At 43.5% G+C, this 25,696-nt stretch overlaps 1 protein-coding gene across 1 annotated transcript in view; it reads left to right on the top strand.

Annotated features, from left to right (window-relative positions):
* The window catches only part of plcl1 (phospholipase C like 1), a 60,955-nt gene extending 54,928 nt beyond the window's left edge, over positions 1-6,027 (top strand). The window contains exon 12 of the mRNA XM_062402782.1: positions 610-6,027. Coding sequence (XP_062258766.1) covers positions 610-822 — 213 coding nt within the window. The 3' untranslated portion in view covers positions 823-6,027. The remainder of the gene's footprint in view (positions 1-609) is intronic.
* Positions 6,028-25,696: the final 19,669 nt, after the last annotated feature.

The following is a 25,696-nucleotide window of genomic DNA, read 5'->3' as shown; positions in this document are numbered from 1 at the left end:
GTGGTGGTGGTGGGGTGTTCTGGTAATTCAGAGACATCGGAGACTCACTCCGGAATGAAGCTTCATCAGGATTCATAAAAAACTAATAATTAAATTCATGTTGGAAGATGGTTTCCTCTGTGTTTTCCATTAAAAAGAAAAGTTTATTCTCTTTTTTATTGTTCATGTTAATCTGCAGCTTTCATTACAAAATAAAACAGAGACAAAACAAACTGTTGTGTGGTTCAGATAAAGTTAAACCTGTTTGAAACTCTTTGAATTCCTCATCAGAGCAAAAACAACGATTCACAACCGTGATAATATTGATCATAATTATTTTATTTTTTTATAGAACTTTACACTTTAATACAAGTAACAAGTTCTTTACACTAAAACATATAAAAATCATCATAAAAACTATGTTTATAAAACAGAGTTTAAACACGAGGGAATATTGGACAGAAGTATGAAATGAAATGAGTGAAGCAGCTTTAAATCAGCGGCTGAATCTTTTTGCCTCAGTTCAGGGCGTCTGCCACATTCCAGGAGTCATAATAATAATAATAATAATAATAATAATAATAAGTGCTGAACATCCTGCTGCATATAACATGTGTTTCTGTGCTGCAGGGTCAGAGCGATCTGTTACGAGGAGCCAAGGTGGATTCCCTGGACGCTCTGCGGCAGCTGGCTCTGGCCTGTGAAGCCTGCGGACTCACCTCCTCCTCCTCCTCCTCCTCCTCCTCCGCCAACTCCTCGTCCTTCTCCGCTGCCGAGCTGCACTACTCCTCCCACTCGCTGTCGGGCCGCCGCAGCAGCACGCACGGAAACGGACGCATTTGACCCGGCTGGCTGCCCCCGGGTCCAGCACGCTGCCAAAGACGGAGAGAGAGAGTAAATACAGAGGATGTGAGAGAGACAGAGAACAGCAGGGCGGAGGAGGTGGAGGCCCCAGAGGAGGAATCTCTGTCCCCAGTGTGTAGACTTGCCTAGAACAGTTTATCTGTTAAAGCCTTAACGTGAGTTCATCCATTTATCACTGACGCTCCCGCCCGAGGAGAAGCTTCTCCTGAATGTCCTGAATCAGAGGTGGAGAAGCAGACGTGGCTCCTCCACCCTCCGACGGCTCCTGCTCCACTTTCTGAGAGACCCGTAGAAATCATAGACACCTGGATAGTGACCATGGCGCTGTGGTAGAGCGGGTGTTTACAGACCTGATGGTGTTTTAGACGTAGAGAATGTGGAGCTGACGGATTGAGATCCAGCCTCAGCAGATCAGTCCTGGGGGAACCTCTGTGTGGGGCCATTACAGAACGGGTTGAATTGAGGGATAGAAGTAAAGATGAAGATTTGTAGTATAATAATACTTTCAAAAGTTTTTTATTTTGAGATGTAACTGCAGTCGATGCAACTGAACTTTAGACGAAGCTTCATGTAAAGAAAATGTCCTTCTACAGCTAAAGTGATAAAGAAGAAGCTTTAAACTAACGTGAGCTTAACGTGATTGACTCTGCTCAAGATGATTGACAGTTATTAACAGCAACTGGATTGGCTGGACACGCCTCCTGGTCTCCAAACACTTTGTCTGTTACTGAAAAAAACAAAAAACATCCTAAATACCAACAGTTATAAATGAGATCTGAGAGTTTGCAGACGTAAAGTCAAATTAATCAAGTTATTTGTCTGATTTTTCTAATTAATTCCGTCTCTTCTCTTGGTAAATATTTCATTTTCATAACTAAAAACTGAGCTCCTGAGCCGTTTTCTGTCTGAGGCCGGTTGCTCTGATACAGATGAATTGTGTAGTGTGTTGACTAAGCAGTGGACACACACACAGACACACACACAGGTCACTGGTCTCTCCCCTCTGTTCACACTGGTCGAGGGCCCGGCTGTAACGTGAGGAGGTGTAGTGGATCCGACCTGTACGGTAACTGGAGAAGTCCTTGTGTGTTTACTGTAGTACTACATGTGTGTATGTGTAGAAGTACATGTGGGGATCACACAACCTCCTCGTCCACGTGTGGGTCTGTGTGTGTTTGTGTGTACAAGCCACAGATTCCCCGCAGCGTTGATGAAGTTTAAGATGTAGCAATAATAATAGTTGTGAGTTATGAAACGTTGTGTTTAACTCATGAATGATTGAAAACAACACAACTAACTGGTGTCAGCAGGTGCTACTGGTCTCGTGGTTGTGCGTACCTGTCGGTGACGTTGGCGTTCCTCGAAGCCTTTTGAGTGTAACTGTGTTTCTCTTAGAACAAACACCTGGTTCTCGTTCTCTTAACCGAGCTTTTGTACGTTCTCTTGTTTCTTGTGATGCTGCGTTTGAACCAAACTTGACTCAAGTGATGCTAACACACAGGACTAAGCTAACGGGACTAGCTAGACCTCCTTCAATGCTGTCCCACGTCCATGTCCTCACCTCTCCAGTGATTTCCATGCCTCAGTTCTTTAGAGTCAATGTCTCGGAAAAGCTAAATTATCTTTAAAATATAAGGTTTTGAAATCAGAAAGAAACATTTTGTGTTTTTGCGGGATGATAGAGCAGCCGAACATGTAGAGGACACAAACTAAGACCAGGAGACTCCAGAGCTTTTTGGTGAAGAGGCCGACGCCGGTGTGGATGAGCTGTAAACAAAACCACTCCACCCCTCGCATGAATGTTCCCCTCCATTTCCTGTTGTTGTGAACGAGTCGGACCCGAACAATCTCCTGCTGCGTTCTTCACATGTGAAACTCAAACTGGATCTGGAGCTTTCTGTGAGTTCATGTCTGAAAACAGCTTCGAGCGTTTGAAGAAAGCAAAGTGCAGCAGCAGCGGAGGAGGAGGAGGAGAAGAAGAAGACGTGTTGAACGTTTATCAGAGACGTGGTCGAGACACTGAGGTCTAACTGAAGGGCTTATTCAGAACTGTTCTGAGGGACTAACCCATCTTCTCATCCGGTGTTCTGTTGCCTTCACTCATCCGTGTGCTCCTCCATCTCCTCCTGTAAAACCATTAACCTCCGTCATGCCTCCACCGCTCTGCATCCTGTGGTTCCTGCTGCTCCTCCCGAGGCTCCAGGTGGGGAGCGACTGAGCCGACGCACTGAGTCACTCACAGCCAGAGGAGGAAGTTGACCTGATAACATTTCCAGGCCAGCGATTCCCTGTGTGTGTGTGTGAGAGAGAGAGAGAGATAAAAAGAGAGAGAGAGAGAGAGAAAGACTGAGACACTTCTAAAAGTAGAAGACATTGTGGAGAGAGCAAAGGTTGAAGGGTGACAGAGGAAGAGGAGGAGGAGGAGGAAGGGGCTGTTGTTGGATTAACGTTAGGTTGCATGGCTGCACACCTGCAGAGCCTCATAATTGGCCGTGAGCAACAGACAGAGCGACAGCACCTGCTGTGTTGCTCTATTAATATCACCGTGACTCACTGGAGGCTTCGGGATGTGTGTGTGTGCCGTGTGCTCGTGTCTGTCATGATACCGCGGTGCCCTGGTTCCTGGCCCGTGATGCAAACTGGCTCTCCTGCTTTCACAGTCACGGCCAAACGACCACGCCACGTTTCCTCCTGAACGCACTGAGGCCGAGCGGCACTGAGGCAGAGCGGCACTGAGGTGGAGGATCAGGATTTGTGAGGATCATAAGAAGCTTCCTCTCTCAGGTCTGTTTACCTGCAGGTGCATTAATGATGCATCAGCTCCAGTAAAACAAACCACAGTATTAGGTTCCTGTGTTCCGGTTTACACGTCTCCTGACATGAACATAGATCTGGGTCAAAGAGCAGGATTCACTTCACCTCAGGACATGTAGGTCACAGGGTTTGGTGGTGATGGTGGACAGTGGGGGGGCTCAGGTGTCAGTAATTAGCTCCTTTCTAGTTAAGTTAAAGCTCATTAGAAACAGTGGCACTTTGCTTTTCCCATCAAGATCCCTGAACTCTTCCCTGAGCTGAAGTGGAAATGTCTCCAAACGCCCGAGGACGTTAGAGACAGAGAAAGAAAAGAATCCTGGATCTGCCCTTTGTCAGAATCTTTAGAAGAGACAGAAACATAACGTCCTTGGTGTTGGTAATAATTCATAAGGCGTTAACTTTAGACTGAAAATACATTCTATATTATATTTACAGTCTATAATAACAAAGAGGATCTGTAGACAGTGATGCAAGTGGACGTTTGTCAGGAAGCTGCTGGATCGGAGCTGGAGGATCCAAACAGGACCTCACCTGTGTGTCCTCCATGATTTAACACAGACTCACCCTTGTGTTCGAACTGTTTGGATGGAGTGTCTCTTTGCATCTTCCAGGCAGCTGCTGGTCCCAGTTCAGGTCAGCTGCTGGTCCCAGTGCATGTCAGCACAGCGTTGAATCATCTCACTGAGACTCGCCCGAGGTCTGAATCTGTTTCAGTCGACTTCCTGTTGGGTTTGGTTCCTGCTCAGGAAGTTAGGATATCATATTGTTCTGATGCAGATGACGACTCAGCCGGAAGAACAACTGCATTTCAATTGAGTCCCTGTTTTCATTTGTGTTATTGAACAAAGATAATAAAAGTTTTTTAATAAACAAAACAAACATGATGTTCAGGGGGATGGATTTCAGGTCCTTTGTGTTTGAAGAGATGGAAATTTGAAGTAATCTTGCAGAAACTAAAGTATGATCCTTTAAAAGTGTGTTTCAGGAACAACGCTCTTCATCCTCTCACACTCTTCATCCTCTCACACTCTGCTCTTCATTCTCTCACACTCTGCTCTTCATCCTCTCACACTCTTCATCCTCTCACACTCTGCTCTTCATCCTCTCACAATCTGCTCTTCATCCTCTCACACTCTGCTCTTCATCCTCTCACACGCTTCATCCTCTCACACTCTGCTCTTCATCCTCTCACACTCTTCATCCTCTCACACTCTGCTCTTCATCTTCTCACAATCTTCATCCTCTCACACTCTGCTCTTCATCTTCTCACAATCTTCATCCTCTCACACTCTTCATCCTCTCACACTCTGCTCTTCATCCTCTCACACTCTTCATCCTCTCACACTCTGCACTTCATCCTCTCACACTCTTCATCCTCTCACACTCTGCTCTTCATCTTCTCACAATCTTCATCCTCTCACACTCTTCATCCTCTCACACTCTGCTCTTCATCCTCTCAAACTCTTCATCCTCTCACACTCTGCTCTTCATTCTCTCACACTCTGCTCTTCATCCTCTCACACTCTTCATCCTCTCACACTCTGCTCTTCATCCTCTCACACTCTTCATCCTCTCACACTCTGCACTTCATCCTCTCACACTCTTCATCCTCTCACACTCTGCTCTTCATCCTCTCACCCTCGTCCTCCTCTCGTCTCTGCACTTTGCTTCCTTCCAGACACTCTACCCCACCACGAGTTCCTTTGCAGTATTGAAAATCGAGTGTTTACCTCTGTCACCAGCGTGATGTTCAGTATCTGTCGCACCCTGAGCCCTGACACCTGGACCCCGGTCGAGGCTCGGCTCCGTCTCCCACTCGGTTTGGAGCTGGTGGGGTGAGGGTGGGGTGGGGTGGCGGGGGCGGATGCCTGTGAGCAGGGTGCTGCGTTCAGGGTGCGTCGTGTCAAACCCACACGTCTTAACCTGGAGCTTCACCTCTCCGTGCTCCTCAGTGTGTGATGCTGCTTCTCAGATCAAATCGTGATAGACGTTTGAATAATCGGAGAGTTGTGTAATACTTGCCATCGTGATGTGGACACAGTTGTATCTTGGCGGTGTGTAACTTAGGTTGTGTATTAACGTGGCATCTGCAGTGTGCGTGTTGGCTTGTGACTCCAGCGCTGACCTTTAACCCCGTGTTGGTTCCTCCACTGTATGTTTTTGTAAAAGAGAAAAGAGAAGAAGAAAAAAAACTCCAGATGAAGTAAAATATTTATTGAAGTGTGTTTTAAAAGAAAAACATAAATAAACATAATGAATTAATAGACCTCGCTTTTATTTTGAAAAGCTACTGTGTTTTCTATCTTACAAGTAATCAAATATAACAAGAGTCTGTATCCCAGAATAAATAAAGTTCTCTTTTCCTGACCAGATCCTCTCGCTGTCTTTTCTTTATCTTACACTCACACACTTATAAATACATGTTTATACATATATTATTTGTTTATATATATTATTTGTCATCTCCTGATTAATCAATTCTGTTCCCTACTGTCACTGTTTTTCCAATAGAAAAATATATATTCTAAATAATAATAATGTGAGTATTAAAATAGTTGACAGGATAACTCATAATAGGTGAAGACATTTGGTGCTTTAAATTTCCACTAATGTACAAATTAGAGATGCTTAATATGTCATTGAACAAAATACATGTAGGATATATAAAATTCATGAATGGGTCATTCTTATTTATCTCCTAAAGGTTTACTATTTCTATACTCTGATAAAATGGGTTTTATTAATTTACAGTGCGTTGAGCTCGCTCGGCCACTGCACGTTACAGACCAGCAGGTGGCGCTAATGGACTGATGAGTTGTTTTACAGCCACCCTCACACATGAGAAGAAGATCTGCTTTTTTTTTAAACCAGGTGAGTTAACACATTGTTTGGTTGAAAGTTAAATGATTTGATTAACTGTTCGACAGATTTCAAGCTTCCGGTGAACTTTTGTCAAACTTTGACAATAATTATCTAAAGTTGAGCTGCTCATGTTTGCTTGTGTCACTGTTGACTTCTTAATATCACATATTTAAATTACAAATAGCTTTTTAACCGTCTGATTTATACATTGTGGTGTTTATAAACGAATGTCTGCGTTGGGTTCATCAGCAGATCTGCTCATTTCCCCTGTGATATGCTCGTGTTGCTAACTCTGCCTCACTTACTGTTGTTACATCTACATATTACTTTCATATAAATAGAAAATTGGTTATTTTTCTTGTTCCTGAGTTTAGTTTCTAGTGGTTGTGGTTTGGTTTGTGTATTATGAAGCTATAATACTCTGTTGAGTTCAGGTAATAGTTTGGTTTGTTCTGCTTCAAGACTCAACACCAGAGTTTAGCAGTTGTGATCTTTCTTGGTCATGTTGGTTGTTAACTCCGCCTCCTCGGCTGTTTCCATCTATTTCTATACATTTTAAATGACTCTCCTGTTGTGGCGAGATTAATCTTTCAGGTTTGTGTATTATAAGGAATGATACTCGTATTTGTTGGGTGGAGGTTGTTGTCAATATTTTTGGGGTCGCTTCCCTTGACTCACTGTAAACAGCTCCTCTATTGTGTCTTAACTAATTCAAGCTAACCCTAAAGTAATATGTGACATTTATTGTGATATTTATTTGCCTAAAGTTTGAGTATTGATTGGGTGATCCTGGATGAATTTAAACTCAATAACAGTGAGCTCTTATTTTGGAATACGAGTTGAACCTCTGATCTCCTGAGGTTCATATACTTTACATTTGTGCCACTAGGGGGAGCCAGACATCAAGCTATTATCTTTTGGATCAATATCTCATTCAGGTCGTCCAGCGCAACTAACGTGTTCTAACTAAGTTTAACACTAAGTGCTTGAATAATTTAAATCCTATGAGACTTTACCCAGTTTACATTGGATAATATAATTACATTGTTATTTATTATTTACAAACTCCAGTAATATTTAAAAACATATTTAAAGTTATTGTGTAATTGTTTCCCTCAGTTATTAATTTACAGTGATCTATGAAGTCGTAAAACTGACGTGTTGATTCATCAATGTATATTTTAAATATGACAACTTTCATATGTGCAGAAAGTTTCAAATCGTAACTGTTAATTTTCAAGATGCTGCTGCACGTTCATTTACCAAACTATTAAATTATGTAAAGTGTAAAAAGATGAGATCCAAACTTTTTGATCAGGTCGTCAGACCCAAATATAAAACTTTTAAAGTCTCGTAAAATGGAGGGTAATTCTAAAATATAAGTCGTGAATGATTTATTTGCTGCTGATGACCGTTTTTCAATCATTTAATTGATAAATTCATTTAAACTCTAAATTATTTAATGGCTTTATGTTTGCAGAACATTAACATTAATTTATACACATATGATCTCTATGTTTTCTTCAGAATCACTGCTCTATCTTCTAACACTGGATTTAGATCCACACGTTTCAGGACTGTCTCTGTAGATGAAGATGTTTCATTATCTCATAAATACTAAACCTTTATCTAATACAATACAAAGGGACATATTTTACTTTTATGTACATTTATGAAATAAAACAACAGTTACACTTTATTTAATCTTAAAATCAATAATGATCCAATAATGTAATTGTTCTGAACGAGATGATTCTGCATCGTGAGTTCACTTGAAGCTCAAACTTTGACTTACGTAAATAATCTGAGATGAAGTGCAGTGGAGTGTCATGGTGGCTGTACCCCCCCCCCCCCCCCCCCAGCCCCTCAGGAGGTGTCGGGCAGCAGATGGGAGGTGATGGAACTGTGTGGTAGTGTAGGCGGTGACATGACAGCCTGTCGGGCCCTAATGCAGCCCAACATCTGGAGGTTGTTGGCCACGTCACTCCATGCCTCCTGGCAGGGCCCTGTAGCCCGGGGCCACGAGCCGCCCTGGGGGACACGGACCCCGGGCCGGAGCCGGGCCTCTGTGACAGTCGAGCAGTAATGGTGCACGTACGGCAGGCGTCACTTCGCCGGTTTCGTTGGGGTGACACTGACAGGAACAGAAACCGGTCTAAGTGGGTCATCACCGAGGATCCGGCTCAGAACTCAAACACCGGCAGGTAAATAAATCCAGTTGGAAAATAACTGCGTGTCTCTGCAGCCGTGGAAGACGTCAGGCTGCATCTTCCTTCCTGTGTTCATCACAGTAAACATCTGCAACAAACTACAAATAGACGAGAGCGAGACGTCCTCGGTGAAACCCAGCAGGATAACACGGGGCCTGTGAAAACTGTTAGTGCCATCGAGGCGCTGTGCTATTAGCGCTTCACGCTCACATCCAGACTCCAAGAAGCAAGTGCCTCTTCTATTTTAATGACAGCCCTCATCCAGAGGTAATTTCACAGTGATTAAAGCAGGAGGGGAAAAAAAAAAAATCATCTCTTAAAAGTCTCTAAATTGCATCTTATTTATCCATCTTTTAACTAACGACAAAAGGCAGACAGACAATGGCGCCGCGTGTTCCCACCTCTCCCCGTGAACAATTACACTCAGGACATTATCTGGGCCGTCGGTACATGCTTATTAAATGGGGCACTCAGGAGATGACACAGAGAGGAGCTGAGATGGAAAAGTTTCTATGAAAGAAACAAGAATTTAGTAGAATCTTGATTTTTGTTCATAAACGGAAGTAATTTGCTTTAATTTTCATGCCTCTTTTTATACTTTATATCCAATTCAGGCTTTTCCTCCAATGGTTATTTCCAGTTATATAAGTGAGCTATAACATTTATTTCATGTCTCTCAAGGTACAGAATGAATCCTGGTGACTTTTACAATCCTCTCACTTCTCCTTTGTCTTTCTTGTATTTCAACATCTGCTATTATTCATATTTTTGAATTCCGATGACTTTGGTGATCTGCAGACGTTTCCTCAAGTGAGACGTTGTGATTTGCATTCTGAATATAATGGAGCTTCAAACCATCGACTGGAGGGTGGACTCGTCTTTCTTCAGTTCGACTTCCTCCGGTCGGCTCAGTTCTTTCCTCCACTTTTAAAATATGAATGCATAACTGCCATCAGAACCACGGCACAAAGACTTATTATATAAACACTCATGAAGATCTCAAGTCAACTCGTTCTCTTTTTCTCAAGCAGACGGAGGAAAGTGCTTCAGATCCCCAGAAATCAGTTTCATCAACCGGGGACGTGAGGAGCCAGGTCCCGTAGAGGCGTCAGAATTAAATCACACTCTATTGTGTTGAGGAGTTAGAGAGCAACACACCAGGATAATTACCCCCCCCCCCCCCCCCCCCGCCTTTACCTGAGCAATCAAACGCCATCTTTGTAGACATTGTATTATAATCACAGCCATTCATAATGTTCTTAAAGTTTGCCCCTCTGTCGTCCCTCTGTCGTCCCTCTGTCGTCCCTCTGTCCTCCTCAATCAGGCTCCTGGTCGTGGACACACAGTCACTTTCACTCAGGAGCTCAACACTTTGCAGTTCCTCCTCCTTCTGCAAAGGCCCTGGTACACACACACACACACACACACACACACACACACACACGCACACACACACACACTCCTCTAGCTAATGTTGCTAATGTTAATAGCCTGTGCTGCTTTAATTGGTTCCTAAACGCTGTAAGCAGGGTTCCCACTGTGTGTTTAATGAACAGGTAGCACTCCATGATTACAGCAATCTCAACCCACCGCCCCGCTGCTGCACAGGCCCCCGCCACACACACACACACACACACACACATGTAAGTGAGGCAGACGACACACACACACACACACCGTCCCCAGCCGTGTACACAAATGGACAAAAGCAATTTGAGAGGCTCCTGTGCTCTGCAGGACGCTGGGTGGATGAGAGAGGAGGACGAGAGAGAGAGCGAGACAACAAAAGAAGATGATGCGAGATGAGCGGGAAAAATGATTACTGGTTTATGACGGGAAGAAGAGGGGGAATCATTTCTTAGCTCCTGGACGTGTGTGAACAGTGGGTGATTGGCTCCTGTGCAAGCATGTGTGTGTGAGTGTGTGTGTGTGTGTGTGTGAGTGTGTGTGTTTGCAGAGACGACGTTTTGCTGATTATAAAATGTATGTATGTGTCATATCTTGACTTTCCATTGCAAGTCCCTCGTAAGACAAAGTTTTACATTCCAACACTTTTCTCTTTTCTTTCTGATCCAAACTTCTCTTGTTTCCTCTTTCACTCATTTTACTTTTTTACTTCGTCTGTTTTTTGTCTCCTTTCTTTTCTGTTTCCTCTTTTTTACTTCCTTCTACTTTTTCTGTCCCACATTTACTCCCTTCCTCTCTTTCGCTTTCCTCCCTCCTCCTCTCTTTTGTTTCCCTCGTCCTATTACTCTCATTTCATGTTCCTTTCTTTAATGTCCTCCCGTCTCGTCTCCTCTCGTCCATCTGTTGGACCGTGTCTGTCCCGGGGCGCAGCGTCAGCAGCTCGTGCTCTCAGCTGTCTGCTGATGTGAGATGACAGCCACCTCTCTGTTGTTTCCTTCACACAGACTGAGTAGAACCAGAGGGGGCTCGAGTCCGAGGCCTGTATACATGTACGGCTGGGTGGCAAACCTCATGTTGTATACATATTTGTTCAAACATGTTCAAGTTGCTCAGTAATCCTCCCGACTCCCCCCCCCCCCCTCCCACTCACGTATAAACAGGCAGATCTGTGCCCATCTCAGCGACCATGGGAGAGATGTGATGGGTGAGGTTTGTGAGGAGGAGGAGGAGGAGGAGGAGGAGGAGGAGGAGGAGGGCTTAATGAGGCAGGGCTGCATTGCACAGCCTCAGCCAGATGCCCTTTGTAAATAAGCAGCGAGTCCTCAGAGGGTTGCCGTCGGGTGTTCTGCCTCACCCGTCCCGGAGGACGCAATCAGGGTGTCCCCCCTCCGACTCGTGTGAGAGGTGAGGAAGGGTGAGGAAGAGGAGAGGGTCTGGTCTGTACCGGCCTGGTGCTGACACAGAGAAGCTGTGGCTCTAATTCATTAAACCAGCCTTCTAATATAAACAGCCATTCATTTCACTGGCTGACACTGGGCCGTCTGGACAATGTGAAGAGCCCCAATAGAACTGCCATGCACTGTGTGTGTGTGTGTGTGTGTGTGTGTGTGTGTGTGTGTGTGTGTGTGTGTGTACAGTGAGGATAACCAGAGGTTTTCTTCACCATCGACTCGGTTCACTAAGCAGCTGAAATGCAGAATTTTTTTTTATATTTTTCTTAAATTCCCCATAAATGCAAAACCAGTCAGATTCTGTGGTTTGTATTTTACACTAAAGGAAGAAAGACAGTCAGAAGTTGTGTTTTCAAACATCAACCTGCAACTCTCCAGCTGGTGAGAGGGAGGAACTACATTTTATTATAACACACAAGCAGGTATAGATATATTACAATATGGCCGCAGAACAGTGGAAAGAAATGTGAATAAAGTTTTTATTAAATATTGATATGAAGTCAAGTAGAGAAAGTGTGAACATCAATACAAAGCGTTAAAGCAGCAGCAGGGAGATCAAGTATTAGATTTATTGGTCGATTCACAGACAAATCAGAATATATGTTTGCGTTTGTCAATATGAATTTATTTGACAGAATAATCGGTGCAGAAAAGATTTACATTTATGTTTATATTTTACACCGAAACATTGACTTGATCTATTTCTATATTAATGATTTTTTTTGTAATTTATAGTTATTTAAAATGAGTTTTCTGTTTAAACTGTAAAATATCAAGCCTAAGGGTTTGATAGAGACATATGAGGAATCAGCTATAATTAAAATATATATAATAAATGTATACGAGACTGACTTTAATCCAAAAATAATATTCAGATTTTAAACAGGGATCCTTTGTAACGTGATCATAATAACAAGGCGACAATAACCTGTTAAAGCACAAAAAAAATACAGTATGTAATTTATATATAATATTAAGATGATTGAAAAATTATTAATGGTTTGAAATGTTTCAGTTGAATAAATAAAATAGGATTAATGCAAATTTATACAGCGAACTGGCTCCGTTCTGTAGGTTTTGTATGTTCTGACGGACGATCATGACAAAGAGGAAGTGTTGCTGTAAATCAAGACTAATACACACACACACACACACACACACACACACACACACACACACACACACACCTCTTCTAGTCTCCTGCAGGGACAAATTGTTCAGACCCCCGTTACACACACATTTTAGCTCCATGTCCTTTTCTTCTTTTGTGATAAAGTGAATTGTTCTTCTTTGTCACACGAGACAGAAAAGAAACGACTTCAAAGCCTCAGAAGACGAAGCTGCTGGAAACAAAGAGACACACAAATATATATTCAGAGGAAATGATGATGACGAGTAATCGTGAGGAATAAGAAGCTTTTTCTTCTTCTCCCTTTAAAAGTGAGTTTCAAATAACACAATCCATCACAACGCGGCTCAAATGGAGTTTGAGAGGTAAAGACGTATTTTACCACAAACACGTGATGTGTGAAATTATCCTACAACACTGAGTTTCAGCTCTGTGTGTGTTGGACAGACTTCCACTGACCCACAGTCTGAGAGACACGTTGACAGTTCACAGACCTAAACAACAGACAAATGGGCAGCGCACGCCCACTGACACTGATACCCAATGTGGAATCTGTGTTTTGTGTATAAATGTACACGCTATGCACTTGTGTATGTGAATGCACATGCACACGTACCCGCCCATCCATTCAAGCATGCACGCATCCACCCGCCCACACATGCAAACACACAAACACACACACACACACACACCTAGGTATCTGCGACCACTAATTGTGTCTGGCCGGTGGCGTCCCCAGCACCAGGGTCATGAGATGCTGCGGTGCAGGACAGGGCAGCCATTGCGGTGGCCTCTTAAACATAGCTTCTCCTGAGGCCTATTATTACCCTGAGAAACCATCTCCCTCTTCTCTCCAGCCCGGCCCGCTCGCTGGATTTAATGAAGCAGGCATTCCAACGACTCCCACAGCAGCTCCAGAACTTAATGGTTCCTCTCAGCAGCCACTGGGAAGGAGGGAGCGGGTCTCGTCCGGCCGACAGGTTTCTGCTGAACCTGCTGCTCGCTGTGCGTGTGTGTGTCTGTGCGTGTGTGTGTGTGTGTGTGTGTGTGTGTGTGTGTGTGTGTGTGTGTGTGTGTGTCTGTGTGTGTGTGTGCGTGTGTGTGTGTGATCACTGCCTCTGAACTCACCTGCAGAGCGGAGCTGCTGTTAAAGGTGGAATCACAGTTCAGCTACAGACTGGGAACTGTCAACGTGTCCCTGAGACTCTGGGTCAGTGGGAATCTGCCCCACACCTGCTAATACAGAGCTAAAAGTAAATGTCTAATAATTTCACACATCACATATTTATGGTGAATTATTTATTTACCTGTCAAAGTCAATTTGAGCCAAGTTGTGTTGGATTGTGTCGTTTGAAACTCACACTGAGGGATCAGTGGGGGGGTGAATGTGTGAGTGGAGAACTTTACTGTGAAGAGCTGTGAGTGGTCATCAAGTCTAGAAAAGCTCTTCACTCAAATACAAACTGATTCAGGATCTCTTTCTCTCAATGTGTCTCAGTGTCTCTCAGTGTCTCTCAGTGTCTCTCAGTGTCCCTCAGTGTCCCTCAGTGTCTCTCAGTGTCTCTCAGTGTCTCTCAGTGTCTCTCAGTGTCCCTCAGTGTCTCTCAGTGTCTCTCAGTGTGACTCAGTGTCTCTCAGTGTCTCTCAGTGCGTCTCAGTTTCTCTCAGTGTCTCTCAGTGTCTCTCAGTGCGTCTCAGTGTCTCTCAGTGTCTCTCAGTGTCTCTCAGTGTCCCTCAGTGTCTCTCAGTGTCTCTCAGTGTGACTCAGTGTCTCTCAGTGTCTCTCAGTGCGTCTCAGTTTCTCTCAGTGTCTCTCAGTGTCTCTCAGTGCGTCTCAGTGTCTCTCAGTGTCTCTCAGTGTCTCTCAGTGTCCCTCAGTGTCTCTCAGTGTCCCTCAGTGTCTCTCAGCTGCTGAGTGACGGCCCGGCCTCCGACTCCTCTCCTCCTCCTCCCAGCGACTCGCCCTCAACTGTTGAGATGAATTAGTCTCCTGCTGCCTTTATTAGCAGCAGCGGTGGAATCAGAGAGGCCTGTCTGTGTGGAGGAAGGAAAGGGGGGGCGGGGGGGGGGGGGGGGGGGCAGCAGCGACCGCTAAGTGCTTCACTTCTGATCTCTGATGGGGGTCATGAGGTCGCCGCTCAGCCTCACCCTGATGACTTCTGACACCGCATGAGCGACTGAAACCACACGCGTACACACACACACACTCACACACACAAACTCACACACACAAACTCACACACACAAACTCACACACACACTTTGGATCTAAGAACACAAAAAGCCACATCCTAAGCGATGGCTGATACAATTAACTCGAGTGCAGCTGCTCCTGCACCGGGATCCTCCGAGTACCTCTTCAGAGTAAGAGAGGATCTGGATTGTAATGGTCTCACATCAGGAGCTGGAACCCGTGAACTGGTTCGGAGGCTGCTGGGGAGTCGGCGATTAATGAGGGGGGGGGGGGGCACCATCAGGCTCTGGTGGATGTTTACGGGAAGGTCGCTCTCTAATCATGTCGTCAGATTAGCAGTGATTTGGGTTCTGGGGAGGACTGGTCTCGTTTTACTCACTGGTTCTGTCTCAACGCACCAGGCTCAGACCAGTTGTAATTAAAAATGAAATGTAATCATGTATAATTCGTGTTTGTAACAGTGCTCCAGACTTTCTGAGTGGCAAACAACATAAGTGAAGTGTACTGAGGGATTTCTGTGGATGAAATCAGACCTGTCGGCTACTTGAGCTGAATTCCTCTTAAAGGTTAAGAAACGTAGAGTTTGGATAAAAGAGTCTCCTGTAGATGTAAAGTTGTATTTGCAGCCACAAATAACTAAATCCATCTTTACTCCTCAGATCTTTGGTCTTCTGTGAATTATCTTCAAACTATCAGCTTGTTCCATGTTCAGGGAAATATTCAAACAGTCCATCAAATGTCACTGTTCAGGGTGAAGCTCAGACTGGACCCAGTGGAAGATTGTGGTTTGGGTTCAAAGATATTTATATTCATATTTGAGCAGAAAAACAAATTAAAATATGTTTGGCAGTGAACATTTACTGATCAATTAATATGATAATTGAAAACTTGAACAGGGTCCAGTTTAGTTCAGAAGCAATCTCATTAAAACCAGTTATTAGATTGGATCAAATGTGAAAATGTGATTTTTATCTGGATCCAATCCAGAATGTTTCCTGAAGAAAGGATTAAAGTATCTTCAATAAGACCCTCCACACCTTTTCTCTCTCAGCTCCTCACTAAAGCTTTTTTATTACTGAAGTGGATGATAAAAGCTCAGATCCCCCCCCCCCTCTCTCCCTCTTTTCCTCCTTCTCTCTCCCTCTTTCCCTCCACCCCCCCGTTCTGCCCAGACTGTCTCCTGTGTGTTTATCTTCTCATCAGGGCTCTTTATTGGTAAATAAGGGTGGCCCTCCCAGTCTGGCCCCCTTCTTTCTCTCCTTCTCCTCCTACATCTCTCTTTCACTCCATCTACCACCCCCCCGCAGTGCCTCCCCCCCTGCTCTCTGAGTGTGGAGTCATATATATATATCTGTGTGTAACTATAGCGGCCCGTGTTTAGGCTATTAGAGCCGTCTATTTACAATCTGGAGTTTCCTATTGATTATGTCTGCCTTCTCTCACTGTTTACACGAGGGAAATAAATAACACATGTCACCGCCTCGCTCTGACTCGACATCTTCTTTCTCCTGCAGCTCTGTCTCTTCACTTCTCTCTCTTTCCTTCTCACTTCTCGCTCGTTTCTCCCTCTGCACTCTCCTCCTCCTTTTTTATCATTTTTTTTGCAAAACTGTCAATTTCATGTGCGTCTCCCTTTCTTCCACTTTTATGGTTTTCTCACAACTTCCTGTCGTTAGTGTGTCTTCGACTTCAGACGCACATCGCAGCTCAGTCTCAGCGTTTTGTAAACAAAGACACAGAAAGCAAGTGACACACAAACAAGGGACGCACATCAGGACGGCCAGAGGCTACACTATATCAATCAGACAGTCTCACACACACACACACACAAACACACACATGTCATATATAAATGCACATATGATACATACAAACAGGCACTCTCAGTGTCAACCACAAACCAAAGAGAGACTCAGACCAGGAGTGCTGGGAGAAGTATTCAAATCCCAACTGTGCAGGAGATCCACCACAATCCACACACACACACACACACACACACACACACACACACACACTATTCGCTCCCTCCTGCCACCACCATTGTGCTTCTCTCTCCCTGCCTCTCTCACTGGTAACAGGAGCTGTGTGTCTGGGCTTCAGACCAGGCAGTGTGTCATACCTTCCAGTCCCCCCCCCCCCCCCCCGCCCCAGCCCCCCCCCCCCCCCCTCCAGATAGCCTCCCTGATAAGACAGGAGCTCCATGCAAACAACAGGCAGGAGCAAATAACGCTCACAAGTTGATTCTCACTCGAATGAAGCGACACGAGAACAAAACCACATGTTGAACGTTGAAAGACAAATTGTATAAATCTCTTTAACAGTCAAATGTTCATGGAGAATAAAGACAAAGGCTTCTTGTGGGATATAGATATATGGATATAAAGATCCTCTTTGGAGATATTTAAAACATAAAAATACTCTGATTAATAATTAATATACTAAGTCCTTTGTTCCACGTTACAAAGTCAAAGTCACGACTGGAGGTAAAGTTTGAATTGTGAGACAAATTATTGTCATTGAGGTGGAGTTTATTTTAAGTGTCTCCTTCACTTCTCCTCAAGACGCAGACTTTAAGTATAAGTAGAATAAAACAAAGAAGAAGTACCTTGTGACTGTATTAAACAGTGGGGGGAAATATTGAGTAAATGCAGCAGTACCATAATATGTAAAAATACTAAATTTACAAATAAAACTCCTATAAGTACAAAAGTACTTCATGCATTTATGATAAGAAGAGGATTATATGTTTTATATTCAAAATATTGTGCAAAGTTATATATGCAATACATACTCTTACTCAAATACTGTAAATTGAAACAATAAGAAGTACTTTAAATTGTATGTTATTACAGTGCTTGAGTAAATGTACATGATAACTTTTCTTCCTGAAGGGTTTTATATTTCTGTGCAGTCTTTAAATGTGACCTTGTTCTTGAGTCTCGTGTCACCTCCAGAAAGTTTCTCTTGTTTTCAGGAAACTCAAGAAACCACATTTTCTCTGGTTCCACTTTCCAGACAGAAAATTATATTTTACTTGAGACTTAAAAAAAAAAAACAGTAAGATGCAGAGATGCTGTGAACAAACACACACACACTCACACACACACACACACACACACACACACACACACACACACACACACATCACCCTCAACCTTTTAAAGTGGATCCTCAGGTCTCGTGCTTATATCTGTGCTGGACCATGTTTGCGTGTTGGAATCGTGCATTTTGTGTAACTGATTCTCACAGTGTTTGTGTGTGTGGGTGTGTGTGTGTGTGTGTGTGTGTGTCAGTGGGGGGCATAGAAGTCTCAGAAGCGTCTCTCCACAACAATCAGAGAGAGGACGAGATGAAAGAGGTGGAGGCCAGAGAGACGCGGCGTGTTTACAGGAGAGAGACTTGAGTTCCAGGTTGCGGTGGTCGGTGGCTGTAACTCTAGCTGCTTGTGTGGATGCACTGGGAGTGTTGTGCGTCGCTCGGTAATGCACGAGGGTTACAGGCTTTGTTATCCTGCAGTGACACCACATATTTTTGACCAGCAATCAAATAAACTGAGTGTTGGGTTCTGGGGGGGGGGGGGGTTCTTTGAAGAGCGGCGGCCGCAGGTCTGCAGTCAGGAGGCATCTGAGCAGGGTTCCACACGAGGCCTGCAGCTCACAGTGTAAACACTGAGAAGCACCAGAGGCTGCTGGAGGCAGGTTTCCTCTGTGGCCAACAGGGTGTAGTAGAGACCTGGTGAAGCTGCAGGAGGACACAGTCCAGCTGATGGGATTAATACTGACCCAGCTCTCCACAGGAAGCTGGCTCCTCACCTCCCTCGGCCTCTGGGAGCTCTCCCTCCTCCAGGCTGCCGGTTCGAATCCCGCCTGAAACGAGTGGAGCTGATGCGTGTGCGTGTGCGTGTGAGAGAAAGTGACAGGGAGCACGTCCAGATCCGTGCATGTGTGTTTTCTCTTTTCCTCCCATGCATGTGAGTCTGGTGTCCTCGAGGCCGCCGCAGCCGTCCCTGCAGAGGACACATGTCCACGTGAGACGCCTCCAGTCATTACTCTGCTGAGTTTAGCTTCTGCACCACAGAATGTTTTATGATAACCAGTGTGTGTTCAGATCTGTGTCCTGTGGGAATTTATCTGCTGAGGGAACGTCACGGTGGTCTGATGCTTTCACTATCCAGACTCTTTTATTTTCCATATTTAGGATTTATTTAACGGTGTCTGCAGAACACAGTTTATCCACTAATAAGTGACTTATATTAGAATTTAAAAACCCTAAAACATGATTTGCTCTTATCATGTAGAAACCTTGAGAGAAACAGTGTTGTTTGTTTATCAGTGTTCAAAATATTATTTAACTAATCATTAATTCAATCAGTAGAAAAAGATTTGCTTCTTTATCTGTTTATTGTATTTTAATACAATATAAAAAAATTCGGCTGCGATTTATTTATTTAACAGTCAAAATGTTAATTCCGTAAAATGTCTATAAATTTATCAGTCATTGAATTGTGATACCTTAAAGTGCTCCTCGTGTGTCTGGTGTTGAAATGATTTTCTGTACTGAAGTAAAAATTAATAGTTTTAGTGATAAACTCTAATTTAATCACTTTTTAATAACCTTTTGACACATTCTCCATTGATATCACTGATTAATTCCTTTTGGTTTCCTGCCCTTCATCGTGCTGCCCGGCCGCAGCTTGTGAGTGACCCACGTTCAGACTGTGTGTGTGTGTGAGTGTGTGTGTGTGTGTGTGTGTGTGTGTGTGGGGGGGGTTTATTCTCCAGAGAGACAAATTGCTGATCGACCTGCAAGTTGCCTGAAAACAAGGTTTTGGATTTGACCCCTCAGTTTCCAGTCGACCCTGCGGCTCGTCTTGCAGGCTCCTGTCCCTCCGCTGTGTTTACCCAGTGACCAGTTCTGTTCCCAGGCTTCAGTCTGTCCGGCTCTGGTCACTGGTCCTGCAGCTCACACCACACTGGTCTGGGCAGAACGAGAGACTGTGGTCAAGATGATGACGGGGGGGTGCAGGAACCAGAGCTGACCCACACAGGCGCCTTCAGTCCGGGCCAATCGAAGGCCCTCTGTGGCCCCATGCAGCCCACAGGTCATAAACACACTGGACAAGAAGGGGGGGGGGGGGTAACCACAGCGCTGCAGGGCATCTGCTCACATCCAGACAGGAGCGAGCTGGAGCTTCCACCAGGAGAGGAACATCACAACCTGGATCCTCTCACTACACCAACTTCACTGGAACTCAACAAACTTTACTTTCATTCAATCATCGTGCAACAAGTTACCAGATCCTGCAACTCTGATCTGATCAATACTGAAGATGCACTTTTAATAAATCAATGATTTAATCTGCCTGAATTATTGTTCATGGCACCGGAGAAGAAGGATGAAAGGATTCACTTTCACAGAAGAATAAAAAATCTGAAAATCCTGAACTTTAATGTCCTGATGGAGTCCAGACACCGGCAGTCATACACCTTTTATTATAATAAGTGTATGAATTAACATATGTGTTAATTCATTTATAATTTTCCCTTTTCCTTTGTTTCGTTTTCACTCAACATTTTAAATTGTGAAGAGGAGTTATCATAATTGTGGTTTCTGTAAATTGAGGTATAGGAAGGTAAAGTCTTTTGAAGATGAATAATTATCTTCCTGACATCAACAGGCACAAGATAGATAATTCATATATCCACAGAAAATAATTGGCTTTAAAGGTATGTTATGTTTAGTTCCTGGATTTAACTGAATCAGATTCCCCCCCCCCCCCCCCCCCCGCCCAGCGACTGTTGATCAGCACGAAGCAGCTAATGATGGACGTTCATAATCATCTATTGGTTTCCTCCATTTTAAATGAATATGAATTAAATAATAGTGATTAATGCATTCCCTCTGAATTTGACTTTTGATGACTGATGCTTGTCATTAATTCATGCAGATTCCGAGCCATTTATTTACCACAGTTATTTAAATAGTGTATGTTCTTTTTTTAAATATACATTCAGACCCGAATAGAAGCATTAAAGGTTCCTTTTGAAATTGCGGGAGTTATTGACATGTTCAATAGCAGAGATCAGAAGGAAGCTGGTGGATGAACCTGATCGTGCTCATGTGACTGAACAGGTTCAAGAACACAAACCAGGTCATAAAGCCCAAATAGGGAAGTTAGATAAATTACCAAAGAGCTCATGATTTAATTTCTCTTTTTTATCAAGATTTCATAAAAACAACGGAACTGATTCTTTTGAAACTTGGTGGAGGGGGGGGGGGGGGGGGGCAGACCTCGTTACCCTTTGGATTTGATTAACTTGGAATTTATTCTTAATGTTGCAAGATGTTTCATCGTGTAAAGATCATAATCAAAAACATCAGGCCTATGTGGAGCGCTAACATCTGTGAACAGGTGAGATTTAGTGAGGAAACTGATGATATATAATAAATGTAATACAATAAGTTTTAACAACTGGAATGTCACCCAGTCTCCTTAAATTGAAATGTTTCTGTTTCCTTAATAAGCCTGAATATTTAATAAAAGGGTAAAAGAACGAGATTTCCTGGATCCGCCCTCTCATCCGGATGTAACAGATCCTGACTCATAACACGTCCTTCCACCAAGTTCTAATCAGTCTCGGGTTTCTTTGGCGTTTTCATTATAACTAACAAACAAGAGGTCGCAGATGAAAACACATCAACATCGACCAAGGTAAAAATCTGTGTTTTACTGGTTTGATCTTTGAATTCCAGTTTTCAAGTGGCTCATATTGATTTTCACCTTCTGATTTACAAGTTCGTTATTTGTCGTTTTGAGAGAAACAAACCAATTACTCTAATCTTTATGTTTTTCTTGATGACATTCTTTGTGTACTATAAATATCTGTGTACATATTGTATCTCAACACATGTGTAACTACTGCAGCTTCTCTACTTCAGATGTTATCAGGACACAAGAAGATTCAGGTTTTGAGTTCATGCTGATTTCCACTCAAATGAAAATAGATAATCGAACTTTCCTTAACTGAGCCCCAGGTCGGATCAGGTCATAACATCGCGTGAGAATCTGTCCCTTTATTATATCTATAACCACCAAATTCTCCATAAAGATGACCCCCATAAAATACCCATAAAATACCTCCTCATCGCGATCATTACCCGCTGCCTGAAAACAATAACGCTGTAAAACACTTTTATTTTTACTGGAGTTGTAAAAAAAAAAAAAGTACCTGCTGAACATTTCATTTTAATGGAGATGCTGCTTTATAGAGGGGGGGGGGGGGGGGGTCATATGAGAGCCATCAATAGGACAAGGCGAGAGTTCACAGGGAATGGATGTGCAAACACACACACACACAAACACACACACGATGCCCATCATTGAGGATTGATGGGAGCCAGTGCACACAAAGAACAGACCTCTGTGTTTGGAACATGACCCCACTGATCGCTATTGCCTTGCTTGCTGTTTAACCTGCTGCAATTAGCGGACAGGAAAAGGTCTGGTCACTGAAAATGTAATCACCAAATCAGCCGCGTGATGCATCAACCGCACACGCGTGTATTAGGTCTGCAGCGTGGATCCAGCATTTGTTCATATCAGCGCTGAGGTTGGCAGCTAATTGGAGCCGCTAATCCGCTAACGCTTACAAATGGTCAAATTACATCGAGCAGCGTTGATTGAGCTGCAGAGTTGAACATTATGGGACACACATGCACAGCAATGCATGCTCACACACACACACACACACACACACAAAGTCACCAACATTTTGTGTCACACCCTGTGGGGTCAAAGTGTGGCTTCGGTTACACTCGGCATCGACCAGTGACACCGCTCGTAAAACAGCGCCGTCATTAACCACGACGCCGTTCGACCAATTCATCAACTCTACTCTCGTAAAAACATGGAGAACACGCTGCTGATTACTCACTGTAACCTTGACCCGCTTATAAAAATGGATGAAATCACGAGAACGGCATCAGACTAGTATAAGTATATATATATATATATATATATATATATATATATATGTGTATATGTAACAGGCCTTCACTAATAAAACCGAGAAACATCAGCTGTTCTTCAGATTTGCTTCCAGTCAGGTGCTGGTGAGGAGCTGGGTCAGGTGCTGGTGAGGAGCTGGGTCAGGTGCTTCAGCTGCTTTTACTGTCTGTTCATTTAATATACGGGAAAGTTTGTGAGGAAACAAACTGTTAATGTCCCGGGCGATGTCTTCAAATACAAACTGTCAGAAACATGAAGATAACTGAGAGATTATTAATCTGACGAAGAAACTGTGGCTCTTCACGACTGAGAAGCTGAAAACTAAAGAACGTTCTGCATTTTTTATTGGAAAATGACTGAAAATTAGACATTATTATAACAATTGGAGTTTAAAATTGTCAATCAATAAATCTACAAAATGTGGAACCCTGACAGATTTTGCTTTTGTTTTGTCCTTAAAATGTGAAAATGTTTCTTAACAAGCCCGACGGCTTCTTTCTTTTTTTTTGCACTAGTACTTATATATATATTTATTATCAAGTATTTTAGTTATTTTATGACTGTGCAAAACATGAAGTACTATGTGTGTTTATGTGCATGTGTGTGTATATATAAGTAAATGGCTTTGGCTTTGTATTTACATAAGTGAAAGTTTATTTATTGCAAAATGCCTCCACTCTCTTTTACCTGCAGTGCATCAACACACACACACACACACACACACACACACACACACACACACACACACACACACACAGCAACACACCAGTCTAATAAAACATGGCAGATCAATTTACGGCTGAATATGAAATGTCCCACACACATGACCTTATGGCTGCCTATTTAACCTAATATAACTAATATGAGCCCCATATATCACTTATTACTGATCTGGAATCGATACTGGATTCAATTAGCTAATGATGCTGAAAGCTACTTCCTGGATCCATTCGGATTACAGAGCTCGGTGGTCGACGCAGGTTTGATTCAATGTTTATTTTTATTCTATTTGTTTTCTTCTTGTGATTAATATTTGATTTAATGATATTTGTGCGTCACCATTTTATTTTGAGGGTGAAATCGATTGAAGCACAAACTGGTATCAGTGGTTATGTTTGCAGATTGTACAGAATAGCGTGTTTATTTACATTCTACATTGAAACCATGTTTATTCCACTGGACACTTGGGTCTCGTTGCTCTGCTCAGTCGCTCCAGACCTTCCAGCCAATCAGGAAATCCCTGTGACGAAGGTCTTAATGATTTTACACCACAGAGTCAAAGCTGCCGAGCATTAGAGTCTATTAAAGAAAAGCTTCTAGCTCCTCACACAGAGCAGCAGATCATCTTCTCCAGCTCACTGGGTGTAATTCCCTGAAGCCGGCTCCTCTCTCCAGCCTCTCAGCGGTAGAAGCAGTCGGTGGAAGGTTTTCATTTGAATGTGGCCAGAAGTCTGGATATCATCAAGGCTGCTCCGTGCTCTGTAAACAGAGCGGGCATTGAATACATTAGTCCCTGCATCGATTTGAACCTTTCCTTCCAAACACTGCCTCCCCGCCTTCATTCTGTTCCTGGATTTGACTTCCCCCTCTCTCTCCTTTTCATCTTCTCCTGTTTTTCTCTCGCTGTCAATCACCCGCTCTGCTTTTCACTCCTGCTCCTCCAGGATTTGAAATATTAGAAATACATGCAGCGGCTTTGCTACGTGACCTAAACTGCACGTTGTGGGATGTAAGCGCCCGTAAGTTGAATCAGAAGAAGGTGAGAGGAACGAGCTGACCTTCATGTAAGGAGGCGCTGCCACCTGGGGGGTCCTCGCTGCTTGATGGTGTCCTTGCTGACTGCCTGCTCAGACTAATTACTGTAATCTTTGTATCGTTAGTGCAGATGGGCTGAATATGCACACGCACTCATGAGCTGCGTTCATAGATCTGCTTTCATAGATCTGCACTGATGTCCGGAGATATTCCTTTAATATTCTGCATGTGAGAATGTTGCTCTGGACGTTTTCTGGAATTCTTTCTGTAAAATGCAGGAAGAATTACAGCTTCCCAGTTTGTGGGAGTCATCTTCCCAGTGAGTGAGTGGTTGTGTTGATGATCTTTGTGAAACTGGAACAATCTAAATATCTCAGGATGAAGAAGAGGAGCCGTGCACGTAGAAGATGAAGGTGATGAGGGCCGAGGCCGCTGTGGATCAGCTGTAAAGAAATAATAAGTGAATTTATTCCTCTTACAATCTGGTGACGATAGATCTAAGGATAATTTGTCTTTTGCCTCTTCTCTCTTCTTTTGTCGTCTCTGACCAAAACTGAATAAAGACACAGTGAAGGAAGCAGAACTGGACCAAACAGAACTCAGCAGTCTGAAGCTCCCTGCGGTGGATCCGGTTTCTGATGCTCTTGAGGAACCACATTATTTGTTTCTCGGGGAATATGAAGCGTCTTTTGTTCGTAGTTTACAGAAGAAGAATCTGATCTGGTCGCCGCCCGACTTCTCAGTGCAGCCACGGAGCCGGCCGCCCGAGAAGAGTCGTGTAATTTTGTGCAACCATGACAGACTGGAGGTCTGTTCATTTATTTATGTATTACTGTAAAGCTATGTTGATTTGTTAGAAGGGCCTGTGTGTGTTTGTGTGTGTGCGTTTCATATTTATCCTTATGTGAGGGTCTGTCAATTTATGTGACAATTTAAGTGCCTGTTGCCGTGTGTGTTTGTGTGTGTGTGTGTGTGTGTGGGCCAGGGCCAGGCCGGTGGTTGGTTGTGTGTCTGGCAGCCTGT

The sequence above is a fragment of the Platichthys flesus genome, chromosome 13, assembly GCF_949316205.1.
Source record: "Platichthys flesus chromosome 13, fPlaFle2.1, whole genome shotgun sequence".
Lineage (NCBI taxonomy): Eukaryota > Metazoa > Chordata > Actinopteri > Pleuronectiformes > Pleuronectidae > Platichthys > Platichthys flesus.
This window is presented reverse-complemented; position numbering and strand designations above follow the sequence as displayed.